At 49.0% G+C, this 23,350-nt stretch overlaps 3 protein-coding genes across 8 annotated transcripts; 1 reads left to right on the top strand and 2 right to left on the bottom strand.

Annotated features, from left to right (window-relative positions):
- Positions 1 to 1,440: 1,440 nt before the first annotated feature.
- LOC102224640 (inositol monophosphatase 1-like) lies at positions 1,441 to 13,123 on the bottom strand. Of its 4 annotated transcripts, none has more exons than XM_023336048.1 (9): positions 12,975 to 13,061; positions 12,083 to 12,196; positions 11,532 to 11,665; positions 11,264 to 11,368; positions 3,080 to 3,125; positions 2,181 to 2,289; positions 2,010 to 2,118; positions 1,670 to 1,821; positions 1,460 to 1,605 (listed from the first exon to the last, which is right to left on the bottom strand). In XM_023336048.1, the coding sequence occupies exons 2-9, from the start codon at positions 12,143 to 12,145 to the stop codon at positions 1,475 to 1,477; spliced, it is 849 nt and encodes a 282-aa protein (XP_023191816.1). In that variant the 5' UTR covers positions 12,146 to 12,196; positions 12,975 to 13,061; the 3' UTR covers positions 1,460 to 1,474. The 4 variants fall into 4 exon arrangements, 3 of the variants coding, with proteins under 3 accessions (XP_023191816.1, XP_023191817.1, XP_023191815.1); XM_023336049.1 differs by having other exon boundaries at positions 12,083 to 12,199; positions 12,975 to 13,059; XR_002752949.1 differs by lacking the exon at positions 12,083 to 12,196 and having other exon boundaries at positions 1,441 to 1,605; positions 1,670 to 1,868; positions 1,966 to 2,118; positions 12,975 to 13,123.
- Positions 13,124 to 13,794: 671 nt separating this feature from the next.
- On the bottom strand, positions 13,795 to 19,349 carry riok1 (RIO kinase 1). The gene is made up of 17 exons (XM_005814066.3): positions 19,297 to 19,349; positions 16,764 to 16,929; positions 16,567 to 16,654; positions 16,191 to 16,260; positions 16,068 to 16,110; positions 15,898 to 15,990; positions 15,672 to 15,784; positions 15,509 to 15,589; positions 15,339 to 15,425; positions 15,124 to 15,261; positions 14,950 to 15,053; positions 14,764 to 14,870; positions 14,576 to 14,641; positions 14,391 to 14,504; positions 14,253 to 14,306; positions 14,078 to 14,182; positions 13,795 to 14,006 (listed from the first exon to the last, which is right to left on the bottom strand). The coding sequence occupies exons 1-17, from the start codon at positions 19,347 to 19,349 to the stop codon at positions 13,896 to 13,898; spliced, it is 1,593 nt and encodes a 530-aa protein (XP_005814123.1). The 3' UTR covers positions 13,795 to 13,895.
- A 2-nt stretch (positions 19,350 to 19,351) lies between these two features.
- rpp40 (ribonuclease P/MRP subunit p40) lies at positions 19,352 to 23,054 on the top strand. 3 transcript variants are annotated; one of them, XM_023336044.1, is made up of 8 exons: positions 19,352 to 19,841; positions 21,473 to 21,617; positions 21,692 to 21,760; positions 21,837 to 21,929; positions 22,003 to 22,125; positions 22,198 to 22,363; positions 22,434 to 22,568; positions 22,632 to 23,054. In XM_023336044.1, exons 1-8 carry the CDS (start codon positions 19,725 to 19,727, stop codon positions 22,828 to 22,830), a joined length of 1,047 nt encoding a protein of 348 aa, XP_023191812.1. In that variant the 5' UTR covers positions 19,352 to 19,724; the 3' UTR covers positions 22,831 to 23,054. The 3 variants fall into 3 exon arrangements, with proteins under 3 accessions (XP_023191812.1, XP_023191814.1, XP_023191813.1); XM_023336046.1 differs by having other exon boundaries at positions 22,645 to 22,765; XM_023336045.1 differs by lacking the exon at positions 19,352 to 19,841 and adding an exon at positions 19,865 to 21,228.
- The last annotated feature ends 296 nt before the right edge of the window (positions 23,055 to 23,350 follow it).

Raw genomic sequence — 23,350 nt, 5'->3', positions numbered from 1 at the left:
ACCAGATGCTGAGAATGGTGAGGTTGGTATTCCTGAAGAAGCAACTTCTGATGTTCAGCCTCTTTCTGGCCAGGAATCCACACAGGAAATAGACTCAACCATCACTGAGCCAAACTGCAGGACAGCAGTCCAACCCTCACAGGCTGAAGAAATGATTCTGTTCTTGGGGTTTTTTGGCACGTTGTCGGGTCGCAGATGCATAATGATGGGGAGGAATGTTAACAGGCACATTTACAGATAGGGTTATACTTTTGTCTCTTTTAATCAGATTAAGTTGTATGATTTTGTTTTTTATATTGTTTGTTTTTTTGGTAGGACTGCACCAGATCTGCTACATCTAGTTTGATTTTAGAGGGGCAGGTCTTCAGTGTTTTAATGTGTTTTAGATCGACTTGATTAAAGTGATTTAATAAGCATTTAGTCATTTCTGTATTTTTGTTTTTACAGTTTTATCACTGCTTCCTGCTGTCCTTTTAGAGTTTGGTTTTCTTTTTGTTAGTCCACCAGTTTGGATTGTTTGTCTCCTCTCAGTGTTTGTGAGGTCAGACTGACAACCTAACATTTATTGTTTTGTCCTCCGTCTGTCTTTGGGTCACTTCCTGAATACTCAGGTTCTATGTGGCTGTTAATCTTAAATATCCGAGACCCGATTCTGTTGGTGTGATCTTGAGTTTGGATTGCATGTGATCATTCTGCAGTGAATCCAGTGAATCTTCAGTCTGCAGTGAACATTGCAGTGGTTTATGCGGGGTTGAATATTATCGGATTGACAATGAATGGATAAAGTTGACGAGAAACCCTCTTATTTATGTAACAATAAATATTAACTTCACTTTGGTTAATGTTTATTGCCCTTCGGCTTGACGGAGTTATAACAGAAAGAAGTTTAAATACATGCTGAGAGTGAAAATCCTTCCTAAAAGTGAAGATATATCACAGATTTCAAAAGAAAATAGAAACAGGAGGCCGCAGATAATATAGGAAATAGCGCCCCCTTCACTTCCGGAGTGCAATGGTCCCATTTCCAAGTAAGGGAGTGCCAGCGGTCGGTCCCGGTTTGCTGCAGCCAGGTCCTTCTCAACTGGACCAAATCAGGACCAGTTTCTGGAAAAAATATTCCAGCAGCTCCTTGGTCTCCGACCCGGTTTGGAGCAGGACCTGGCTGCTCCAAACCGGGTCGGTTCCCCTGAGTGGCTCAGAGCCGCCGGCTGGACTCAGGTGTGCTTCACCGCTTCATTAGACGAGCCGCCAGGCGCAGCGGGCCGCCACCTCTTCCTGCTCCGCTCCATGTGCTGCCCCCTGGTTGAGGTCTGGGGCACAAAGTATACATATGCACAAGTCGGTTCTTCTGGTTCTGTTGCTTTGAGGAGGGACGCAGCTAAAGAACGGGTCAGAGGTGGTTCTAGTGAGCAGAACCCGGGAGAACCTACTGGGGCAGAATAAAGACTCGGACTCTATGTTCTGGCTGGACCATTTAATCACAGGCAGCAGGCGGCGCGTCATCTCTGTCCGGCCTGTAGGGGGCGATCTGCTCCACCAGCCTCAGCGCCACGCTGCGGTTGTTGGCCGCCAAGATCCTCCTGGACATCAGGTCTGCGTCACCACCTGGACAGAGACAAGGTGTGAGGCGGTGGTGGCGGCGGGAGACGGCGCGCCGCGGTGTCCTCACCGTCCACATCCATCACGATTCCTCCGGCCTCCAGAACCAGCAATGATCCGGCAGCAATGTCCCAGACGTGCATCCCCATCTCATAGTAGGCCTCCACGCAGCCGGACGCAACCAGGCTCAGGTTGACGGCCGCGGTGCCGGCGCCGCGCACCCTGGAGACACACAGGGTGAGATGCAGGCAACACGGGGCAACAAGGAGCTACGCAAAGAGGGGCAACAAACAACACACAGTTGTACCAGCAGCAGGAAGACAAGTCAATGTGTACCACAGATACTTCAGGTATTACAGGTATTACCTGTAGTACTACAGGTACTACAGGTACTAGAGGTACTACAGTACCCGTGCACTGGGAGGCTCAGGATGTTCCTCAGGCTACTGAAGATTTTGTCCACGACTTCTGGGTCTCTGTTGGATCCGAACTCGGTGGCGATGATGGAACGGTGAACATCTGGAATCAACAGGTTGGGTCTGATGCTGCTCTCAGATTATTGGTGATTATTGCTGACTGACCTGTCTGATCAGAAACCTGCAGCGGCTCCCCGTTGCAGAATGCGCCCCCGCCCCGCCGGGCGGTGAACATCTTGTCCTCCAGGCAGCTGTAGACCACGCCCACCTCCACCTGAGGATGACATCAGCAGACTGCCTCCTTAGGACAACTCATCTGGTTTCTCTTAAAGCAGCTTAGCTAAAATAATTTTATTATCATTATAGTTGTAGTTAAGGTTATGGTTTCTCCAGAACCGAAGCTTCAACCTGTATCATTAAAACCTGGACGGCTCCAAACTTCCTGCTTCAAATTCTGACCCAACTGAATTTGTTTGTTTCTGGACCAGAACCTCTGAACAGAACCTGTTCAGCGGATCACTGATCTGGATCAAATGATCCTCCAGTGATCAAGTAAAGAAGCTCTGAGTTATTTAACCAGGATGTTATTTAAATCCCAGATGAGTTTCTAGGGTTTCCGTCCTTCACGTCCAGAATATTTGCAGCAATAGAATCGAATCCATGAATCTTTTGGCAGGAACTTTTCTCCATCCGCTCCATCAGCTTTTCCTGAACTATTTGCAGGTTGCTGGAGGACAAACTGTGCACTTTTTCTCACCTTCTTCTACTTTTCTCCAATCTGCATCTTTGCATTTATTTTCTCTACATAGAAGACACACTGAGTTTGTGTTAGCAGTGATGCTGCATAATGCTGCCATCAACTAATCATTGTGCTTCTCCAGTTGACTCGTTTCTTGGCCCTTAATGCTGTCTGTCTCTAGATAAAGCTTGCTGAGCTTTTACTGATTATCTGTTTAGTTATCAGATTCTTTACTCAATTTGAAAATATTTGTTTCTTTCTGTTTGTGCCACCAGGGGGCTCCACCAGACTGATGGAAGCACAGAGTCATGTGACCAAATCTTACCCTCTTGTTGATGGTGAAGCCGATGGAGATGGCGACGAAGGGAAACCTGCAGACAAACAGAAGACGCGATTCAGGCGTGGAGAGATAGCAGCGCCTCCTGCAGGCGCTAATGGGGAGCTACACATTTTACTGAGGGGGCGATGAAGGATCAACACACACACACACACACACACACACACACACACACACACACACACACACACACACACACACACAGGGATGTATTAAAACCTCTGACATCAACAGTCACCAATAAAACGGGGTGAATAATGCGATGTTCTGCAGTTCAGTTAAAGCTTTTAGAAACATTTACCGTAGAGTTTAGTAAATAAGCCTTTAAAATAAATTCACATCCTGTTTCCAACACAATAGGTTACAGAGTCAGGAGTCGTCTGCAGGACTTCTGCTAAGATCCGCTAGCCGTCTGGTGCTAACACCGTTAGTGGAAGGACAACTGATCTCCTTCATCCACATTAATATTTCTTTGTTGGTCGGAATCTGCTTCTAAAAAATCCTCCTCTCTGATTCCTGATTTTTGGTTGCAAAAAATGATCCATAGTTGCACTGCAGGTTCCTCCAGTTTGCTTCCCGGAAGAAATAAAACGCATCTGCAAAGTTCAACTCCTGTTGCATGAAGGATTTTTTAATTATAATAGATTTTTTTATTGAAAATTTGTTGGTTTTCTTAGGAAAAAGCCACAACTACACATTAAAATGTTAAATTAGATGAAATGAAAAACTAACTAATATTTCCTGAGGGTGCTATAGTGCCCCCCAGCGCCTCCACTGGGAGGGACTAAAGGTCATCCTGAGGCTAGCGTAGATCTAGACAGCGTAGATCTAGAGGCTCATGTTCAGGCTCTGTTCTCAACAGCTGGGGGCGGGGCATGAGGAACTGCAGCCAATCAGGAAGAGGGACATGATCAAACCCTAAGCTGAAGCAATAACTCTAAAAATCATGAGAGCGTCGGATGTAAACATGAGATATATTCATAATTCAGCCATGGCGCTCATCATCTATCAGCCAATCAGAGGAGGCGTTGGAGCGATAAGCCCCACCCACTTGGGACCGGCTGGTTTGCAGCAGGGATTCTCAGTCTTTTTGTCCCCAGGGCCCATTTATATATAATAACCATCTATTGTTTTACCAAACTGATCTGACTTTTGTTCAGTATAAAAATCAAATCCATGTATGGTTTTCCATCAAAAACATCAAATAAAATTACACCACAATGTGTCGGGTGCATTGTGTGATGGGTGGCGGCCGAGGGAGGGGGCCCTGGCGGTCTGATCCTCGGCTGCAGAAGCTCTTGGGACGTGGAATGTCACCTCTCTGGTGGGGAAGGAGCCGGAGCTAGTGTGTGAGGTCGAGAGGTTCCGGCTAGAAATAGTTGGTCTCACCTCGACGCATGGCTCTGGTTCTGGAACCAGCCTCCTTGAGAGGGGCTGGACATACTTCCACTCTGGAGTTGCCCAAGGTGAGAGGCGTCGGGCAGGAGTGGGCATACTTGTTGCTCCCCATCTCGGCGCCTGTACGTTGGGGTTTACCCCGGTGAACGAGAGGGTAGCCTCCCTCCGCCTACGGGTGGGGGGGACGGGTCCTGACTGCAGTTTGTGCTTACGGGCCGAACGGCAGTTCAGATTACCCACCCTTTTTGGAGTCCTTAGTGGGGGTACTGGAGAGTGCTCCTCCTGGGGACTCCCTTGTTCTGCTGGGGGACTTCAACGCTCATGTGGGAAACGACAGTGAGACCTGGAGGGGCGTGGTTGGGAGGAACGGCCCCCCCGATCTGAACTCAAGCAGTGTTCTGTTGTTGGACTTCTGTGCTCGTCATGGATTGTCCATAACGAACACCATGTTCAAGCATAAGGGTGTCCATATGTGCACTTGGCACCAGGACACCCTAGGCCGCAGTTCGATGATCGACTTTGTCATCGTTTCATCGGCTCTGCGGCCGTATGTCTTGGACACTTGGGTGAAGAGAGGTGCGGAGCTGTCCACTGACCACTACCTGGTGGTGAGCTGGCTCCGGTGGTGGGGGAGGAAGCCGGTCAGGCCTGGCAGGCCCAAACGTGTTGTGAGGGTCTGCTGGGAACGTCTGGTGGAATCCCCTGTGAGACGGAGCTTTAACTCCCATCTCTGGCAAAACTTTGAAAACGTCCCGGGGGTGGTGGGGGACATGGAGTCTGAGTGGACCATGTTCCGTGCCTCCATTGTCGAGGCGGCCGATCGGAGCTGTGGCCGCAAGGTTGTTGGTGCCTGTCATGGCGGCAACCCTCGAACCCGTTGGTGGACACCTTCGGTGAGGGATGCCGTCAGGCTGAAGAAGGAGTCCTATCGGGCCTTTTTGACCTGAGGGACTCCGGAAGCAGGTGATGGGTACTGGCGGGCAAAGCGGCATGCGGCTCGGGTGGTTGGTGAGGCAAAAACTCAGGCGTGGGAGGAGTTTGGAGAATCCATGGAGAAAGACTTCCGTACGGCTTCGAGGTGATTCTGGTCCACCATCCAGCGTCTCAGGAGGGTGAAGCAGTGCAGCACCAACCCTGTTTATAGTGGGGATGTTGTGCAGCTGACCTCTACTCGGGACGTTGTGGGCCGGTGGGCAGAATACTTCAAAGACCTCCTCAATCCCACCAACATGCCTTCCATTGAGGAAGCTGAGCCTGGGGACTCTGGGTTGGGCTCTCCAATCTCTGGGGACGAGGTCGCTGAGGTGGTTAAAAAGCTCCTCGGTCCAGGACCAGTTAACGTAACTGCTATTGAGGATTATTTGGCAGCTTTGGATCTACCCTCACTTGGTCTAATCCAAAACAAAACTCTATCTGCTCCCATTACGCAGAAAGAATTAGATACAGTTATTGGACAATTGAAAAGTAATAAGAGCCCAGGCAGCGATGGATTTCCAAATGAATGGTACAAGACGTTCAGGAAGGAGCTTTCTCCTGTCCTGCTCGAATCTTTGAACTGGACATTGAGCAGAGCTGAGATCCCACCATCTTGGAGAGAGGCTGTAATATCTGTCCTCCCTAAAGAGGGGAAAAATGTTGAATACTGTGAATCATATCGCCCAATCTCTATCCTGAATGTCGATTATAAAATTTTTACATCAATAATTTCTCGGAGAATGGAGTATTACTTGTTAGACCTAATACACGAAGACCAGACGGGATTCATCAAAGGCAGACAAACTCATGACAGCATAAGACGAACATTACATATCTTAGACCAAACCAAAAAGCAGGGTCTCAACGCCGCATTAATTAGTCTAGACGCAGAAAAGGCCTTTGATCGGGTCAACTGGACCTTTCTATATAAGGTACTAGAACGCCTGGGCTTTAATAACCAGTTTATTAGGTGCTTGCGGTCACTTTATGATGAACCACGGGCCAGGGTTAAAATCAATGGGCACCTAACAAACAGCTTCCAACTACACAGAGGAACCCGTCAGGGTTGTTGTCTAAGCCCATCGCTTTTTGCAATATTCATTGAACCCTTGGCACAGGCCATTAGAGAGGATAATGGAATAAAGGGAATTAGTTTTGCAAATACTGAACACAAAATTGCCCTTTTTGCAGATGATGTAATCACATACCTCCAAAACCCAGATATAACGCTCCCTAAGGTTATGTCAGCTCTAACGGAGTTTGGTCAACTGTCGGGCTACAGTCTAAACATCACAAAAACACAGGTCCTGGCAATTAACTACTCCCCTAGTAAATTCATAAGAAAGAACTATGGACTTAAGTGGGATGCCAAAAAGCTAAAATACCTGGGAGTATTTGTTTCTCAAGATTTGGATGAGTTACTTAGTTTGAACTTTGATAACCTTACTGAAAACATACAAAAAGACTTATCAGCCTGGTCAAGGTTATTGTTGGACTTCACAGCTAGAATGGAAATAGTGAGGATGAATCTGCTTCCTAGATTTTTATATCTTTTCATGTCATTGCCTATTAGAATATCTAGCGCACAGTTCCATACTTGGGACAGGTTGATCTCCAGATTTATTTGGTCCGGGACCAGACCAAGAATAAAATTTAAAATACTCCAAATTAACAGGGACCAGGGGGGTCTGGGCCTTCCAAATTTGAGGGAATACTATTATGCATCTCAGATGAGATTCATGGTCTGCTGGTGCTCACCAGAAATGGAGACCGGATGGAAACAGATAGAACTAAGGCAGGGTGGGGCCCAACCCCAAACACGTCTGGGAGGTAAAATAGTCACAGACAAAAATGGGAATGGTATAGTTGAAGGCACATTGTTAATCTGGAAGGAAGTGGTTGATAGATACAGATTGGCGGATGTCACTGGACTCCTGATGTGGCCCTCCTGTAACTCTGACTTTCGGCCAGGAGAATTAGATTCTTCTTTTTTAGGCTGGAAAGATAGAGGACTTGTGGCTTTGTGCCAGTTTGTAGAAGGTAACACCTTTAAAACGTTTGAGCAACTGAAAAGGGATTATAATCTTGAGAACAGAGATTTATTTAAATATTTCCAGGTAAGACATTTTTACAATACAAAAATAAAAAAAGGTGTTCCTCCAGAAGGTAGTGCTGTTGTGAACATTTTTACGAAAGCTTATACTCACCTCCCTTGTAAAATTGTTTCCAAACTATATAAAGGGTTGCAGAAACTTAATGGAAATAACACCTTGAACATTAAGTCCAAATGGGAAAGAGAATTGGGAGTAATAATTACAGAGGATGATTGGCTTTCAATGTGTGTGACACAACAGACATCTACTAGCTCCAAAAGATGGAAGGAATTCGGATGGAAGTGCTTAATCAGATACTTTATTACACCTCAAATTACTAGTAGACATAGAGGAGAAGAACAGCAATGTTGGAGACAGTGTGGCCATCAGAACGCCAACCACTCTCATGTATTTTGGTCCTGCCCAAAGTTGGCAACTTATTGGGATGAAATCTGTCAGACTACTGGGATAATTTTGGGGTATGTCATCCCCAAGGACCCTAGAATTTTTCTGCTGGGGTTGATGTCCGAAAAGGTGTTTCAAAAAGAAGATCAGTACCTTTTTAAAGTTCTGTCAATTGCAAGCAAAAAAGCAATTACACGGTCTTGGCTAAAGAAACTCCCACCACAGCTGAACCACTGGCGAGATGTCGTGGAGGAGATTCACTCCATGGAAAAACTGACATATCTTTTACGTATGAAAGGACATTCTTACAACAAACGCTGGTCTAAATGGCTGACGTACAAGAGCAAGGAAGCATAACAAGGTGTATCATCTTGTAATGTATTATTTTGTTTCTGTCTTTCTACTTATCTAAGTATCAGTGCCCCTAGTTCTGTGTGTGTGTGTTGTATGTTTTATTGTAATGAAAAATGTTAAATAAAGAGTATAAAAAAAAAAAAAAAAAAAGCTCCTCGGTGGCAGGGCTCCGGGGGTGGATGAGATCCGCCCGGAGTTCCTTAAGGCTCTGGATGTTGTAGGGTTGTGTTGGCTGACGCGACTCTGCAATATTGCATGGACATCGGGGGCAGTTCCCCTGGATTGGCAGACCGGGGTGGTGGTCCCCCTGTTCAAAAAGGGGGACCGGAGGGTGTGCTCTAATTATAGAGGGGTCACACTCTTAAGCCTCCCTGGCAAGGTCTATTCAGAGGTTCTGGAGAGGAGGGTCCGTCGGATAGTCGAACCTCGGATTGAGGAAAAGCAGTGTGGTTCTGGTTCTGGTCGTGGAACACTGGACCAGCTCTACACCCTTGGCAGGGTCCTGGAGGGTGCATGGGAGTTCGCCCAACCAGTCTACATGTGTTTTGTGGACTTGGAGAAGGCGTTCGACCGTGTCCCTCGGGGAGTCCTGTGGTGGGTTCTCCGGGAGTATGGGGTACCGGGCCCTTTGATACGGGCTGTCAGGTCCCTGTATGACCGGTGTCAGAGTCTGGTCCGCATTGCCGGCAGTAAGTTGGGCTCGTTTCCGGTGAGAGTTGGACTCCGCCAGGGCTGCCCTTTGTCACCGATTCTGTTCATCACTTTCATGGACAGAATTTCTAGACCAGCCAAGGTGTTGAGGGGATCCGATTTGGTGGCCTTAGGATCTCGTCTCTGCTTTTTGCAGACGATGTGGTCCTTTTGGCTTCATCGGGTCGTGATCTGCAGCTCTCGCTGGAGCGGTTCGCAGCCGAGTGTGAAGCGGCCGGGATGAGGATCGGTGATTTTCTGTTTAAAGTGTTCTCTTCTTTAAATGACCTGGAGGTCACTACTGTCTGTTCAACTTTACGAGAAATAGATAACACTAAGTTTCTCAGACCTTAAACCCTTTTGCAAGAACACCTCCTAATTTAGTAACCACCTGTGAGCAGTCGTATTTTGTTTTCTTGACAGTATTGACCGAGATTTGAACCGGGCTTAGACCTTTGATCAGATATCACATCTGGAACTAGGTTGTTAGATGTTTGGGTTAGAAGCTTTACGACCTCTGTTGTTTTCCTGACTGCCCTCTTGCCTGTTCTTCTTTGACAATAAAAACAGGAGTTTTTGTGAGGGCAGACCAGAACGCTCAGTGGAACTGATCGGAGGAGAAGTTTGATAGAGCCTTCCCTTTTGCAAAAGCTCCACGTAAAATTCATATACGTTGTCTGTGGTTCTATCTTTTATTTAGGTTCGAAAGGAAAATACCTATCAGTGCCTCCAAATCCAAGGCTATGGTCTTGAGCCGGAAAAGGGTAGAGTGCCTTCTCCGGGTCAGGGGGTTTGTCCTGCCCCAAGTGGAGGAGTTCAAGTGTCTCGGGATCTTGTTCACGAATGAAGGAAGAAGGGAGCGGGAGATCGACAGGCGGATTGGTGCAGCGTCTGCCGTTAAGCGGGCGCTGTACCGGTCCGTCGTGGTGAAGAGAGAGCTGAGTCAAAAAGCGAAGCTCTCGATTTACCGGTCGATCTACGTTCCCACCCTCATCTATGGTCATGAGCTTTGGGTCGTGACTGAAAGAACGAGATCGCGGATACAAGCGGCCGAAATGGGTTTTCTCCGTAGGGTGGCTGGGCTCTCCCTTAGAGAGAAGCTCAGTCATCCGGGAGGGACTCAGAGTAGAGCCGCTGCTCCTTCACATCGAGAGGAGCCAGTTGAGGGGCATCTGGTCAGGATGCCTCCTGGACGCCTCCCTGGTGAGGTGTTCCGGGCACGTCCCACCGGGAGGAGGCCCCGGGGAAGACCCAGGACACGCTGGAGGGACTATGTCTCTCGGCTGGCCTTGGGATTCCCCCGGAGGATCTGGAAGAAGTGGCTGGGGAGGGAAGTCTGGGCCTCCCTTCTGAAGCTGCTACCCCCGTGACCCGACCCCAGATAAGCGGAAGAAGATGGATGGATGGATGAAAAGAAGCGCTCAAAAGTAAATCAATTTAAAATTAAATGTATTAAGTACAAATGAAAATATAACTTTATAATCTGCAAATTAATTTGAAAACTGCTTCAATGGACAGAACCAGAAGCTGCTGACAAACAACAATCATAACCGTTTATCTTTGGATGAACTACCGCTCTGTTTTTATACGTGTTCCTCCCGGACGCATTAGGTCCAGTCTGGGTCCAGTCTGGGTCAAGTGGCTCGCTGGCAGAGCCTCCAGCAGCTCTGAGTGTTTTGGGATTTGGTTTTTGTTGTAGCCATAAAGGAGAATCCTGATCCACTGGATTCACTGTTTGTTAATGGGAAAAGGAGCTTCAGCGCTGAAAATATTTCCACATTAAAATGTCTCCAGTAAATATTTCTTTAGCCTGGCGGCTGGTTTCTTCTTCTGCTCATTAGAGCTTATTAAACTACTGACGGCACATCACTGCCACCAAGTGGTGGAAACTTGTATTCTGTAAACTTTGCTACACGGACCCACAGGTAAAACCCTGGGGGTTCTGGAAGACCTCTAGGTGGCGCTGACGGCGTTCGGTTCAGAATTTCGAGAAAACTGATGTCGGCCATTTTACCTTACAGTGACAGATTCAACAGGTGGAGTCAGCGCCTTTACTGGTGACATTACGGCCTTTACTGGTGACATTACGGCCTTTACTGGTGACATTACGGCCTTTACTGGTGACTTTATGACATTACTGGTGACCTTACGCCCTTACTGGTGACCTTGTGGCCTTACTGGTGACATTACGGCATTACTGTCACTTCATTGATCAGACTGCTGACCTGGACAGATGAGTGGGATGAAATAAACTCACGCGTGAACGAAGTTGGTTGTTCCGTCGATGGGATCGATGATCCAGGTGGGATCATCCGTCAGGATGCTCGGCTCACCTGCCGCTACGGACTCCTCCCCTATGAACCTGCCAATAAGACACAAAACATCAAAATGAAAGCACTTCCAGTTAGTCTGATTTTCACAATAAAAGCATGACCCAAAAAAGGTTTTCTAAAGATGAAGATAAGGTGCCAACCCAAGAAGGTCCATGGAGCTGATTCAACATGCTGGGAGGCGGAGCTTCATACCTGTGCTGAGGGAATTTCTCTTTCACTGATTGGATGATGAGTTTTTCCACCTTCTGGTCAGTTTGAGTGACTAAATCAACGGCTGAGCTCTTGGTCATCACCTTCCTGTCATCACTCAGAGCCTCACGCACCACCTGGTTAGAACGAGATCCAGTTCACCAGATCAATATATAATCTAACACAGGGGTGTCGAACTCCAGTCCTCAAGGGCCGGTGTCCTGCAACTTTTAGATGAGCCTCTGCTGCACCACACCTGAATAGAATAATTAGGTCATTAAGGCTCTGGAGAACTGATCTACACAAGGAGGAGGCAATTAAGCCATTTCATTCCGGTGTTTTGTACTTGTGGCACATCTAAAAACTGCAGGACAGCGGCCCTCGAGGACTGGAGTTTGACACCTGTGATCTAACACATCAGAACAACATTTGGTGTAAAAGACATTCAAAAACTGGGTTTCAGCTTCAGCTCCTTCGGTGGGTTCTAGTGGGTCAGGTTCCTCGCTGGAACCGGACCCATTAGACCAGCGAGGATCTTTGTAAGGATGTCTCACCTCTCCAGCTTTCCGTGCGACAGCGACTGCGTGATCCATAACATTTTGCAGGATGTCAGCCATGTTGGTGGAGCAGCTCCAGGTTAAAGGTCAGGGACAGGTTAGGGACAGGTTCTGCTGAGGAACAGTATGTTCTTTTCTCATTCTTACCCCTCAAAAAGGTTTAAAATTTTTGCGAACATTTAACATCATCAGTGGAACCAAGAGCTTAAGTTGGTAAACCCACAGAGCCATCGGTGTCAACCGCACTAATGAATTATTAATCATCTTCATCTCAGTTGAAAAAAAGCAGTTTTCTAAGTTATACTGATTCCTCCAGACCATCAGCAACAGTATACAGAGGTTATAATAATTAATCCTCCTTCTGTCATTCAGGAACGGTTAAACTTCTCTTTAATTCATGCACTAAATATGAACATTTTTGGACCCATGTCCAGCTGAAAAATATTTTTAAACACTTTTTCAGACAATCAGAGACGGTTTTCACTTGGAAAATAAAAAAGAATTTAGTCTTAATTTTTTTCATTGTTATTTATCAATGTCTTTTTTCTCATTTCCTTCAGGCTTTTAAAATGATCAGATCTTATCAGAAAGTTCATTAAACTGTGTAATTTTAATGCTCGGCTTTCACTTAATGCTTGCGGATTTATAAAGGGAAAATGTGAAACACGCAGGTTATCAGTTGGTTATTGTTTGTGTTCTGGAGCCTCCATGTTTGTTGATCGGGACCAATCAGCTGCGGCCATGAAACTCAACCTCAGTCCGGTCATCAGTTTCAGTTCAGAAGCTAAAAAAGCTGAAGCTCTGCTTCAATAAAAACAGCTACTTTCTGACCGGAACCAGAACCAGAATCGGGAGCAACAAACGGTACCGAGAAAACAATCGAACTCACCTGCTTATGATCTGCTTTGATTGTACTTCCTGGTTCTTCTTCTGCTGCTGCTGTTCCTCTGCCTCCCGCCTCCATGCTGCCCTCTGGTGGAGAGCGGCGGACCGGAGAACAGCAGGCGGCCGTAGAGCTCAAACTGTGGCTTAGAAGCAGCAGCTTCCGGCTTCTGTGTCAAATTAAACATAAAGTATGAATAATTTTACTTTGAACAAATAAATAAAATAATAATAACAAATAAAACAGGATATATGTATTTACATATAGTCAAGCAGCCACCACTGACTCAGTGGTAGATGCCACTAACTGGGCAGAGTCAGTGTCAGAGGGTTAGGGTTATTATCATATTACTTTTAAAAATAATGATTTTGTTTATTTAACTATATTAGATCTTGAATATTTTACCTGGTTTTCATGAAGGTGTTTTTGGTGAAGTGAATGAGAATTTTTTTGAAAACATGTCATACTTATTGGAGATTGCCTTTTAATCAGATTGAAATGTTATTGTTTAGTATACTGTGTGTGATCGGTCATTGGGTGACTGCATTTACTTCAGATGTAAGCAATGAGGCAAGGGGAGGGGCTTAGAGCTGCCAATTAACCTAGTATACTTGCTGTTAAATGTGCAAATGGAAGAGAAACAACTTAGCATTGCCATTTATGTCATCAGTGGCTAAGCGAACTAGCTTAGCTTCATTACTAGCTTTATAATTAGCGTCACTCGAATTGACGTCACCATGGAAATAAACACCAGCATGACCTTTGACCTCTCAGCAGAGCCACAGTGCATCCACATTTGTATTGGGTCAAGAAATTCTGAGAGAAGTTTGGTTTGAGATCAAAGCTTTAATCAGAACAGAACCACAGAGCGAGAGCCTCTGCTTCCCAGTCAGAACTGGGTCGGTTCGTCGGCCCGGTTCTGAAGGGTCATCGGCCCTTCTTCATCTTGGCCACCTTCTCTTTCCTCTTCTTCACGTGTTTGGGGACTTTGCTCTTCCTCCTCTCCCTCTGGGCCTCCTTCACCATCCTCTTCCTCTCCTGGAACAACAAGCAGTTCAAATCAGGAAGCTCTGGTTCTGGTTGTGGTTCTGGTTCCACGGACTGAGCACCTTCTTATCCATTGGACTTCCCTCTTGGTCCTCCTCTTCCTCCTCTTCCTCACCCTCCTCTTCCTCCTCTGATGAAGGCCGGTCCTCCTCCAGCAGCGCCGGAACCTAGCAGCAGATCTGAATATCAGCAGGAGCCGGGACCGGAACCAGTTCCGGAACCAGAACCGGTACCAACCGTCTGGACTCCAGAGAGGTCCTTCTTCAGGCCCGTCAGCGTCTGGTACAGAACCTGAGGAGAACAGGGAGCCTTCATCATCATCATCATCAATGCAGTTAAAAACCACAGAAGAAGATGAAACGTTGCTGCTCTTACGTCGTCATGGTGACCGCTAATGGCCGCCGCCTCCTCGGACCTCATCAGCTCCACGTGGCGCTCGTAGCCTCTCACCTGGGTCAGGGTTCGCGGGATGTAGGCCTGCTTAAACACCTGTGGGGGGTGGAGCCTCAGTGAACTCTGGGAGCCAATCGAAGAGGAGGGCGAGGTCTCAGAGCAGTTACCTCCTCGTCGACCCGGTCCCGGTCCGATCGCTGCTCCGCCGTGCGCTGGGCCGCCGTCGCCATGGCCTGCTCCGCCAATCACAGACAGCCGAGAGTCAGGGGGAGTCAGGGGGCGTCCCGGACCCGACCGGAACCAGAGCGGATTTTGGTTCCGGATGGGTCCGGAGGTACGGCCAGGTACTGCTCACCTTGTCCAGGTATGCCTCCATATTGGCGATGGAGACGGCCGGGTCAGTGATGAAGTCGAACAGCTCCCGCAACGTCATGGCCGCCACGCCGCGCCGCGCAAAGAACTCTGGGAACCACAGACGGGTCAGAACCATTAAGGGCCAGAACAGGGCCAACCTGCGAGTCAGAACCGGAACCGGACCCACCGTTGACGTTGCTGCAGTCCTTGCGCAGGAAGTCCAGGGCGTGTGGATGGTCGTGCTCCACCGCCTGCGACACGTCGATGATGTAAGCGTCTCCGCCATGGTACCTGCAACCGGATCAGTACCGGGTCAGAGGAGCCCGACTGGAACCAGATGGATCGGGTCGGTTCCGCTCACAGCATGTTGAACTCGCTCAGGTCGGCGTGGACGAGCCGGGCCCGCTGGAACATCCGCTGCATGTCCCGGACCACCTGCAGGTACAGCTGCCGGGCCTTGGACCCGCTCAAAACCGCGTGCTTCAGCAGAGGAGCCGGCCTGACCCAAACAGAACCAGAACCTTCGTCAGCATCTGGCTGGCCGCACACCGGATTAGAACCGGCTCCGATTCTTGCCTGTTGTCTTTTCCGATGAAACCCATTAGCAGAACGTGACTCCGAAGCAGAACCGGTTCTGGACTGGGAACGCCGGCCGCCTGCAGCCTGGAACACAAGAGCCGGTTCTGATGCTTTTACTGGGTTCTTATGGTTCTACCGGGTTCTGCGTCTCGGGCCGAGGTTCTGACCTGATCAGGTTCCTCATCTCTTTCTCGGCCCAGGTTCTCACCATCTTCCTGGGGTTTCCTTTACAGTAGCCGTGGCGGAACCTGCAGAACAGAACCGGAACCAATGTGGGCTCAGATTCAGAGAGGCTACCCTTATTTTGAAAAGCACAGGAAGCGGACTGACCTGAACTCTCCGCTGACGTACTTGTCCCGGTCCTTGAACTGCAGGATGGATGTCTTGTAGATCTTGATGGCTCTGCTTTCTCCAGCCGCCGTGCTGGCGTGGTAAACGTTGGCCTGAGTGACCGCAGGAACCCACTGGTTACCACGGCAACCAACCCCCAAACCGCCCAGCCCACCCACCCCGAATCGGTCCGAGCCGCTCGGCACCAGAACCCAGGTCAGCTGACCTCCTTCCCGGTGCTGATGCAGCCGTTGATCTCGCTGATGATTCCGCGACTCAGCATCTTGAACAGAATCATCCGAGTCCGAGGGTCCAACACCTGCAGAGGAACGCAACGGGTCACTTCCCGTCAGCCGGTACAGGGTCACTTCCTGTCAGCCCAGCAACAATCCTGACCTGCTCTACGGTGGCGCGGTCTGATTTGTCCTTCACTCTGTACCTGTGAAGGGAACCAATCAGAAGGTTAGAGAGGAGTCACATGACCAGCAGGTGAGCGGCTGCAGGTGAGGGCAGACGTACGTTCCGGCCTCCTTCTGCCTCTGATTGGCCGTCACCTTGTTGGTCACACTGTCCTCCAAGTTCAGCTGGTCTGCAGGAACAACACAGCAGCTCAGGTACAGGAGACACCTGAGGGGGCGGAGCCACCAGACAGGTGACATTTGTACAGAGACCAGGACCAGGTCTGACTCGGATCAGCACTAGCTGCTAGTGGAGCAGCTCCACTAGCAGCTAGCATAGCTCAGCCAGCGCTCGTAACCCATGAAGGAGAGAACGTCTGGGTTCCCCATTAGAACCCAGCAGAACCTTCCTACTGATCTGGTTCTGGTAACTGGGTCACTGTGATGATGAAGGCGGTGTAATGGAACCGAGCGGGTTCTGTGCTGCTGAGCCATACCAAGATTGATCTTCTGCTCATATTTCCTCAGAACCTTGTCGGTCGGAGTTGATGACGCCGTCTTGCTGGACGGGTTCTGCCGGTTGGCCTGAGGAGGAACACAAACACCTTCAGAACCTTAAACCGGGCACGTTAGAACCTTCCTGATCAAAGGAAACCTAAGTTGGTAACCATGGTAACAGCAAGCAGAGTCTGACCTGACAGTTGGTGCCGGTCTGGTTGATTCTTTTGGTCCAATCAGCTGGAGAGGTCCACTCCCACTCCTCATCTTCATCCTCATCATCTTCATCCTCATCCTCATCATCCAGCCACTCTGACGTCAGCTGGGCCGTGATGTCACTAATGACATGCCCTGATTGGATGCTACATGAACAATATTAGAGACAGAAACAGCCAATCAGATAGCAGCTGGAGGAGATTGTGGAACCAGAGAGAGCTCCGATTGGTCAGAACAGGCACAGGGAGAGCCCTGATTGGTTAGACGAGTCAGAAACCTGAAAACATATTTAAGTAACAGTGATCCAAAATTCTGTCCGTCCGGCCCACGTTTGTCTGTTTCCGTCACTGGTTCTGACGGTTCTAATGGTTCCAGGGAAATGAAATGTTGTTGTAACTCATTAGTTTAGATTCTTCAGTTATTGAAAGTTGTTGGCAGGAAAGATCTCCTGTAGCAGTCTGTGTTACAGTGAATCTGAAGAAGCCTCTGACTGAAGATGCTCAGGGTTGGCCAGAATCTTCTTGATCTCATGAAGAATCCTTCTTTGTATCATCATCTCCAGAGGTTCCACAGTCAGAACCAGAACAGAACCAGCCTTCTTATTCAGGCTGTTGAGACTTTTTAGCTCCTGGTTCTGGTGGGTTCTGGTGGTTCTCTAAAGAGGCTCAACAGCCTGAATAAGAAGGCTCAGAAATACTGAGTATATCTACTCTTGTGCGTCTTGTGCTGGACGTCTGAAGTGTAGAGAGAGAAAAGGAGCCAAGATAGACGCTCAGTCGTCAGGTGGTCAGGTCATCAGGTCAACAGGTGGTCAGGTGGTCTGGTCATCAGGTGGTCAGGTCATCAGCTGGTCAGGTCAACAGGTCATCAGGTCATCAGGTTCCGGCTCCACCTGAGTCTCCTGAAGTTCCTCACAGAGCAGATCAGGCTGAATCCTGTTAAATGGGTTCATGAAGCAGGTTAAGATGGCGTCTCCGTCTCCATGGCGATAAGCAAACTGCAGGGGGTCCTGATATGAGCTTGTTCAGGTGGGCCAACAGGAGTCTCTCCAGGACCTCCATGATGTGGGTTGTCATGGCAACAGGTCTACAGTCATTGGTGAGTTGGTGAGTTTTCTCTGGTACCAGAAGCAGGCAGGATGTCGTCCACAGCAACAGAACCTTCTGTTGTGTCGGACTGAGGTTGAAGAGATGCTGCAGAATCCCACAGAACCGCTCTGCAGCCTCAGGCCTTCAGGACCAACACCATCTGGACCCGGTTCTGGTTCCGTCTCTCCAGCTGCCTCTTCAGGTCCAGAACCAGATCAGGAGGCAAACGGAGCAGCAGCTCCTGATCTGGTCGGAGTCAAACTAGTGGAAGCAGAAGATCCACGACTGAGGAGGAAGTTAGGAGATCAAAGGTTTGGCAGGAAGCTGAGGGTCAGAGGAAGGTGGGATGATGATGATCCTGAACCTGTCCGAATGTCTTCGGCTCTTTTGCTCCTTCCAGGCTTCCGTCCATCTGATCCTCCTTTTGCTCGCAGCCTGAGATCTTCCTCCTTCCTGATTCTCTGATTTGGTTCCTCTGCAGTTTGTCCTCCAGGTTCTTCTTCTTCTTCTGTCTCTAATCTGGACTGGAGCTGCTTCTGTTCCCCATCCCGTTCCCTAAAGACTCTTTGGCTCCTTCAGGTCCCTGCTGATCCAGGGTTTGTCATTCAGGAAGCTTCTCTCTGCTGCCGTCCACACAGAGCTTCATGTCAGTCATGGCTCTGATGTCATCTCCATCAGGCTGGCAGAGAGCGATCCAATCAGTTGCTTCAAACAAGCCTGGAGGGCCTCGTCTGCTTCCTGTGATTATTTCCCAACAGGTCGTCTCTTCACCAGAGATTCATATTCAGAGCAGAGAGGAACCAGATTATGGTCCCATCTCCCCAGAGGAGGTTTTGGTTTGGAGACATTTGCATCTTTGACATTAGCATAAAGCACATAAAAATTTTTGTTTTCCCGGGTGAAGCAGACAACAAACTGGTGAAAAGCTGATGACTAAAATCACCAGATATTGCCACAAATGCATTGGGGGTGTTGTGTCTGTATCCTAGCAACATCGACCCACTTCCACCCAAAACGTTGCATCAGTTTTTATCCTCCGTGTTGACCGGTAACAGCATATTTGTGTTCCCAGTATTTAACTTTTAGTGGAAAAATCAAATCTTATTAACCAACTCAGGTTCGGTACCGATGTGAACTCTTCGTTGTTTGATGCTCCTCTGCTCCGTGGTTCGACCAGTTCTGGTTCGGCCCGTTCGGACACAAGAACCTCTTACAGCATGGAATCGTCTCCAGACCGAACACACCGGATCTTCTTTCTTATTTTGCTCTGATTTGCTGCAAATTTTCCGACCAGACCCGGAATGAGGTTCTGATCTGACCGAGTCTCAACGGCTTAAGCAAAGGGAAAGAAAAGAATCGGAACCTTCTGAGAGAACCAAACGGTTCTGCTCGTTAGGAACTGGTTTAAGTGTTTGTCTGCCTCACCTGTCCTCCTCTGCGTCATCAAACTGACCAGAGACGCTCGCAACCTGTTCCATGACGTCACAGCGCACAGAACCGCAAACCAGGTTCGAGCTCACCGATCCTGACCAGAACCAGAACCAACTCTTCCAGCACGCGCCACCGCGTGCCTGATTTACTTCCGGGTTAGCGTGCGTCACTACGGCAACACGGATGTGACGTATTTCCAAACGCGGATCAGATCCTAAGTTTCGGAAGAAACTGGCCGATTCTAGTGTTTGTCAGAGTGCAGGTGGTTCTGGTACCGATCCAGATCTGAGTTCTTCTGGGACCAGAAAGAGCTTGCAGGTCTCCACTCCGACCGGCAGGGGGCGCCGACTCACAGACAACAACTGAATAGACGGAACTTCTCTAGCTGCTGATCCGACCCAGGAGGATCCGGTTTCGTAAAGATGTGTGCGGACCTGAGTCGAACCCAGCGAAACCTGCTGGTCTGTGAGCGGTCCAGTTTTCTGGACGAAAAGAATCGCGTCAGTTCCCAGGTGGAGCAGCTGCGCTTCAACTACAAGGTAAGACATGCGCATGCGCCTAAACACACGTGCTGAGGTTGTTTGGGTCGGAACCATTTGAGAGCAACATCAGACAGCGCCAGAACCCGAATCGAACCTCGAGTTCATCAAAACCCCGGCAGACCGGAACATTAAATAAAGATCTGTTACTACCGTTTCAACACCGAACCGAACCGGCGTTCTGTTTATCTGTGCTACCTGTAAATCCGTCCTACCTTGTGGTCATGCTCACATCGATGCTACGTCACAATCTGCTGACTCAGCAGATTTCTTATAAATCCGTCCTACCTGTGGAAGTTTCGTTTCATGTGTTTTATTTCATCGCAGATTACGGTTAGCTTTATTTCATTTATTTTATTCCCGGCTTTCATTAAGCTGCTGAATTACTTCATGGTTTTACTTTACATGACAGCAGCTTGTAAATTTATCTATAAATGGTTTTAGTTTGCTGTCTGAAATGTCGTTCCTGTAAACATATCATTATTTGGCGGTTAATCAGGACAAAATATGTTGGGTTTTTAGCTATTTTGTCCTTATAATTAAAAATATTTTAGTTTAATAACGCTCTTTATTACTAAACTTTGCTGAATAGATGTTAGTGATACTATGTGGGATTTTAGCTGTGTAATATTAGTGTATATGAATCATATCCTATCATTTCAGTGACCTGCTCAGTTCAGTGACACATTGTGGCTGCATTTAATAAAGTCTGTCATACAGCAGATTAATGCACAAAAAAGAGTCACACTGATCTGTATTTGTCTTTAATTCCAATAAAACCTGTTTCCTCTGTCTGATACGGTTTTATTCTTACTAACCTCTGTATTTAAAATATTTTAACAGGTAGGATATTCTAGTAAAGGATTAGTGCAAACATCTACAGCTTTTCATTTTAAACAGGTAGATATTCAGATGAAGGAAGTGATCTTCTTGTGGTTTCGTCATGGATAGAAATTGTTCCGATGCTAAGCTAACCATAACTGCTAAGCTTCCACTTCAGTCACTCAAATATTGTTATCGTGCCAGGTAGGACGGATTTATAAGAAATCTGCTGAGTCAGCAGATTGTGACGTAGCATCGATGTGAGCATGACCACAAGGTAGGACGGATTTACGGGTAGCACAGATAAACAGAACACCTGAACGCCGACCAGACCTGGACCGGACCGGGACTAGACTCTGAGCTGACTCAGATAGATATGTGATCTAGACGGAACATCATGGCAGAACCAGAACCAGCAGCAGCTGGTCAGAACCAGGGGCTCACCCCAGCAGAACCAGGTTTTTAAATCAGGTCTAACAGAACCTCTCTGAGCCGGCCAGGTCCGGTTTATATGACCAGAAGTTTGGTTCTGATCGTCTGTCGTCCCGCAGCGTTACCTGCCCAGGTGAGATCAGCGGTCGTAGCCTGCAGCCTGGTTTTGGTTCTGCTGAACCTCTAACAGAACCAGAACCACTGGTTAGCTTCCTCTGACCCAACACTGTACCATGACCAAACACACTGTTACCATGACAACCAGGTACCTGCTTACAGGTGGGACAAACAGGGCCCACCTCCTGACCTGGTCACCAGAACTGATCCGGTTCTGGGTCTGCGGGAACACATTTTGCTGACTGCTCTCACCTGTACAGGTATCTGTGCTGCTACCTGAGTGTGGCTCCGCCCCCTCTCACCTGGAGTCCATCCTGAACAGCTTCAGCAGCTTCTACCTGATCAAGAAGCTGCCCTTATATGAGCTGCTGGACAAAGACTTCCTACAGAGCGCCGTGTACCAAGGTAACGCACCTGTCGTACCTCATACTTACCTGTCTCACCTGTCATACCTCACACTCGCCTGTCTCTGTCTCCAGGCAGCGTGTACGGTCTGTCCTTCAGAACTCGGATCGACGAGGATAACTGCGTCGCTCTAATGCCAAACGGTAAGCCGTGAGTTCAGGTGACATCACTTCCTGGTTACCTGTCCAGAGCCAGGTGTGTGTGTGTGTGTGTGTTCAGGTCACCTGGTGTTCTCTCTGGATAAGGACACCTTCGAAACGCTGGGCCTTGAGGGCCGACCTTCCAGATCCAACAGAACCAGCAGCAGATACGGTATCAGTTATGGTTCTGATTCTGGGTCGGACTCGGTCCAGAACTGGTCGTTTACCTGTGTGTACCTGTGCAGAGGTAACGGTGGACCTGAGGGATGGCAGCATGGCCCCTGGTGGGCGGGGCTACCTGAGGCTCCTCCAGGCTCTGACGTCACGCCTGAAGCTGCAGATGGACTTCCTGATCTCGCATCATCCAGGTGAGTGACACGACTGCCAGCGACCTCTGACCCCTCGGGTCCCATCCCGGCTGATCGCCCTCTGTCCGGCAGGGGGCGGGGCCTCGCTGCAGCCCCTCCTATCTCGCTGCGATTGGTCAGAACGCAGACCGGATGTCGGCCGGTGCGCCCTGAGCCGCCTGGTCCACCCCTCCCTGCGGTCGTGTGACCCCCACGACCTCCTGGAGTGGATCGGCGCCGTGGACGCCTCCGTCAGCCGGTGAGCCTCGCTACCGTTCCCGCGCTCTGCGGGGTCATGACCGGGAGTCACTCTTCTTCTGCGTTTACAGTGAGAATTCATCCAGCGACTTTCTGTCTACTCTCACCTGTCTGGAACCGGAGGCGACCGTCAGCCGGGCAGTGAGCGTGTCGGCCTGCGGCCTGCTGCTGCCGCAGGACCTGCAGCACCTAGTGGAGGAGCTGAGGTCAGCACACACACACACACAACTCACCTCCCCTGAGCACCCTGTGACTCACCTGTCCTCCAGGTGTCACCTGCAGCAGGCCCAGACAAACTCCTGGGCTTCTGTGACGGTTCACGGCTTCACCGACAGTCCGGTGTCCTGGGACGACGACGAGCGCGACGTCCTGACCGGAGGTCACGACCTCTACAACCTGCTGATGTTCCCTGATCACACATACCGCCTACACCTGGCCGCTGGGGCACAGAACACCTGCCCGCCCTGATGGATTTCCCCGCCCCCTCCAATGTAAAGCCGGGCCTCAGAGAGTGCGGATCCCTAACGTCCCAGATTCTGATGGGTCGGTTCTGATATGTACTGGAACCAACTGGTCCAGGATCTGAGATTTACTGGAAGGAGAACAGTAGACTCGTGTTCCGAACCGCCGGGTTCCCTGAGGACATCAGTGTTTCTGTCATCTGCAGCTGTTTAAATAAATGGATCCAAGTTCTGGTGTTTTGTGTCTATCATCATGGAAAGGGGTCTCCCAACCTGGTCCTCAGGGGCTCTGTCCTCCATGTTGAAGCTGCTGAAGCTCCTGGAGGCTAAGGAAGTGATGTCATCACTGGATCAGTGGGCTGGAGCGGGAACAGCAGGCCCTGAGGACCGGGGCTGGGAGACCCCTTATATCGCAGCATGTTATTGTGATAATTGTTGACGCAACTATTAGCATTAGCATGCTAAACCCTAGGGTCGCATGTTTTTCATATTTTCCATCAACCACTGGCATCGCAGGATGCCTGTAC

This window comes from Xiphophorus maculatus, chromosome 6 (genome assembly GCF_002775205.1).
Source record: "Xiphophorus maculatus strain JP 163 A chromosome 6, X_maculatus-5.0-male, whole genome shotgun sequence".
NCBI lineage: Eukaryota > Metazoa > Chordata > Actinopteri > Cyprinodontiformes > Poeciliidae > Xiphophorus > Xiphophorus maculatus.
Note: the sequence above shows the minus strand (reverse complement) of the source record. Positions and strands in the feature narration are given on the sequence as shown.

Excerpts from the sequence above, each read along its gene's own strand:
- LOC102224640 (XM_023336047.1), bottom strand. The coding sequence starts at position 13,049 with ATGGAGGCGGGAGGCAGAGGAACAGCAGCAGCAGAAGAAGAACCAGGA. Across the intron at positions 2,119-2,180 it reads GCAGGTTTCTGATCAGACAG|ATGTTCACCGTTCCATCATC; the intron begins GTCAGTCAGCAA and ends TGTTGATTCCAG. Across the intron at positions 1,606-1,669 it reads AATCGTGATGGATGTGGACG|GTGGTGACGCAGACCTGATG; the intron begins GTGAGGACACCG and ends GTCTCTGTCCAG.
- riok1 (XM_005814066.3), bottom strand. The coding sequence starts at position 19,349 with ATGGAACAGGTTGCGAGCGTCTCTGGTCAGTTTGATGACGCAGAGGAG. Across the intron at positions 16,655-16,763 it reads AGACCGGCACCAACTGTCAG|GCCAACCGGCAGAACCCGTC; the intron begins GTCAGACTCTGC and ends GTTCCTCCTCAG. Across the intron at positions 15,991-16,067 it reads ACCGCGCCACCGTAGAGCAG|GTGTTGGACCCTCGGACTCG; the intron begins GTCAGGATTGTT and ends GTTCCTCTGCAG.
- rpp40 (XM_023336044.1), top strand. The coding sequence starts at position 19,725 with ATGTGTGCGGACCTGAGTCGAACCCAGCGAAACCTGCTGGTCTGTGAG. Across the intron at positions 19,842-21,472 it reads AGCTGCGCTTCAACTACAAG|GTATCTGTGCTGCTACCTGA; the intron begins GTAAGACATGCG and ends TCACCTGTACAG. Across the intron at positions 21,618-21,691 it reads ACAGAGCGCCGTGTACCAAG|GCAGCGTGTACGGTCTGTCC; the intron begins GTAACGCACCTG and ends CTCTGTCTCCAG.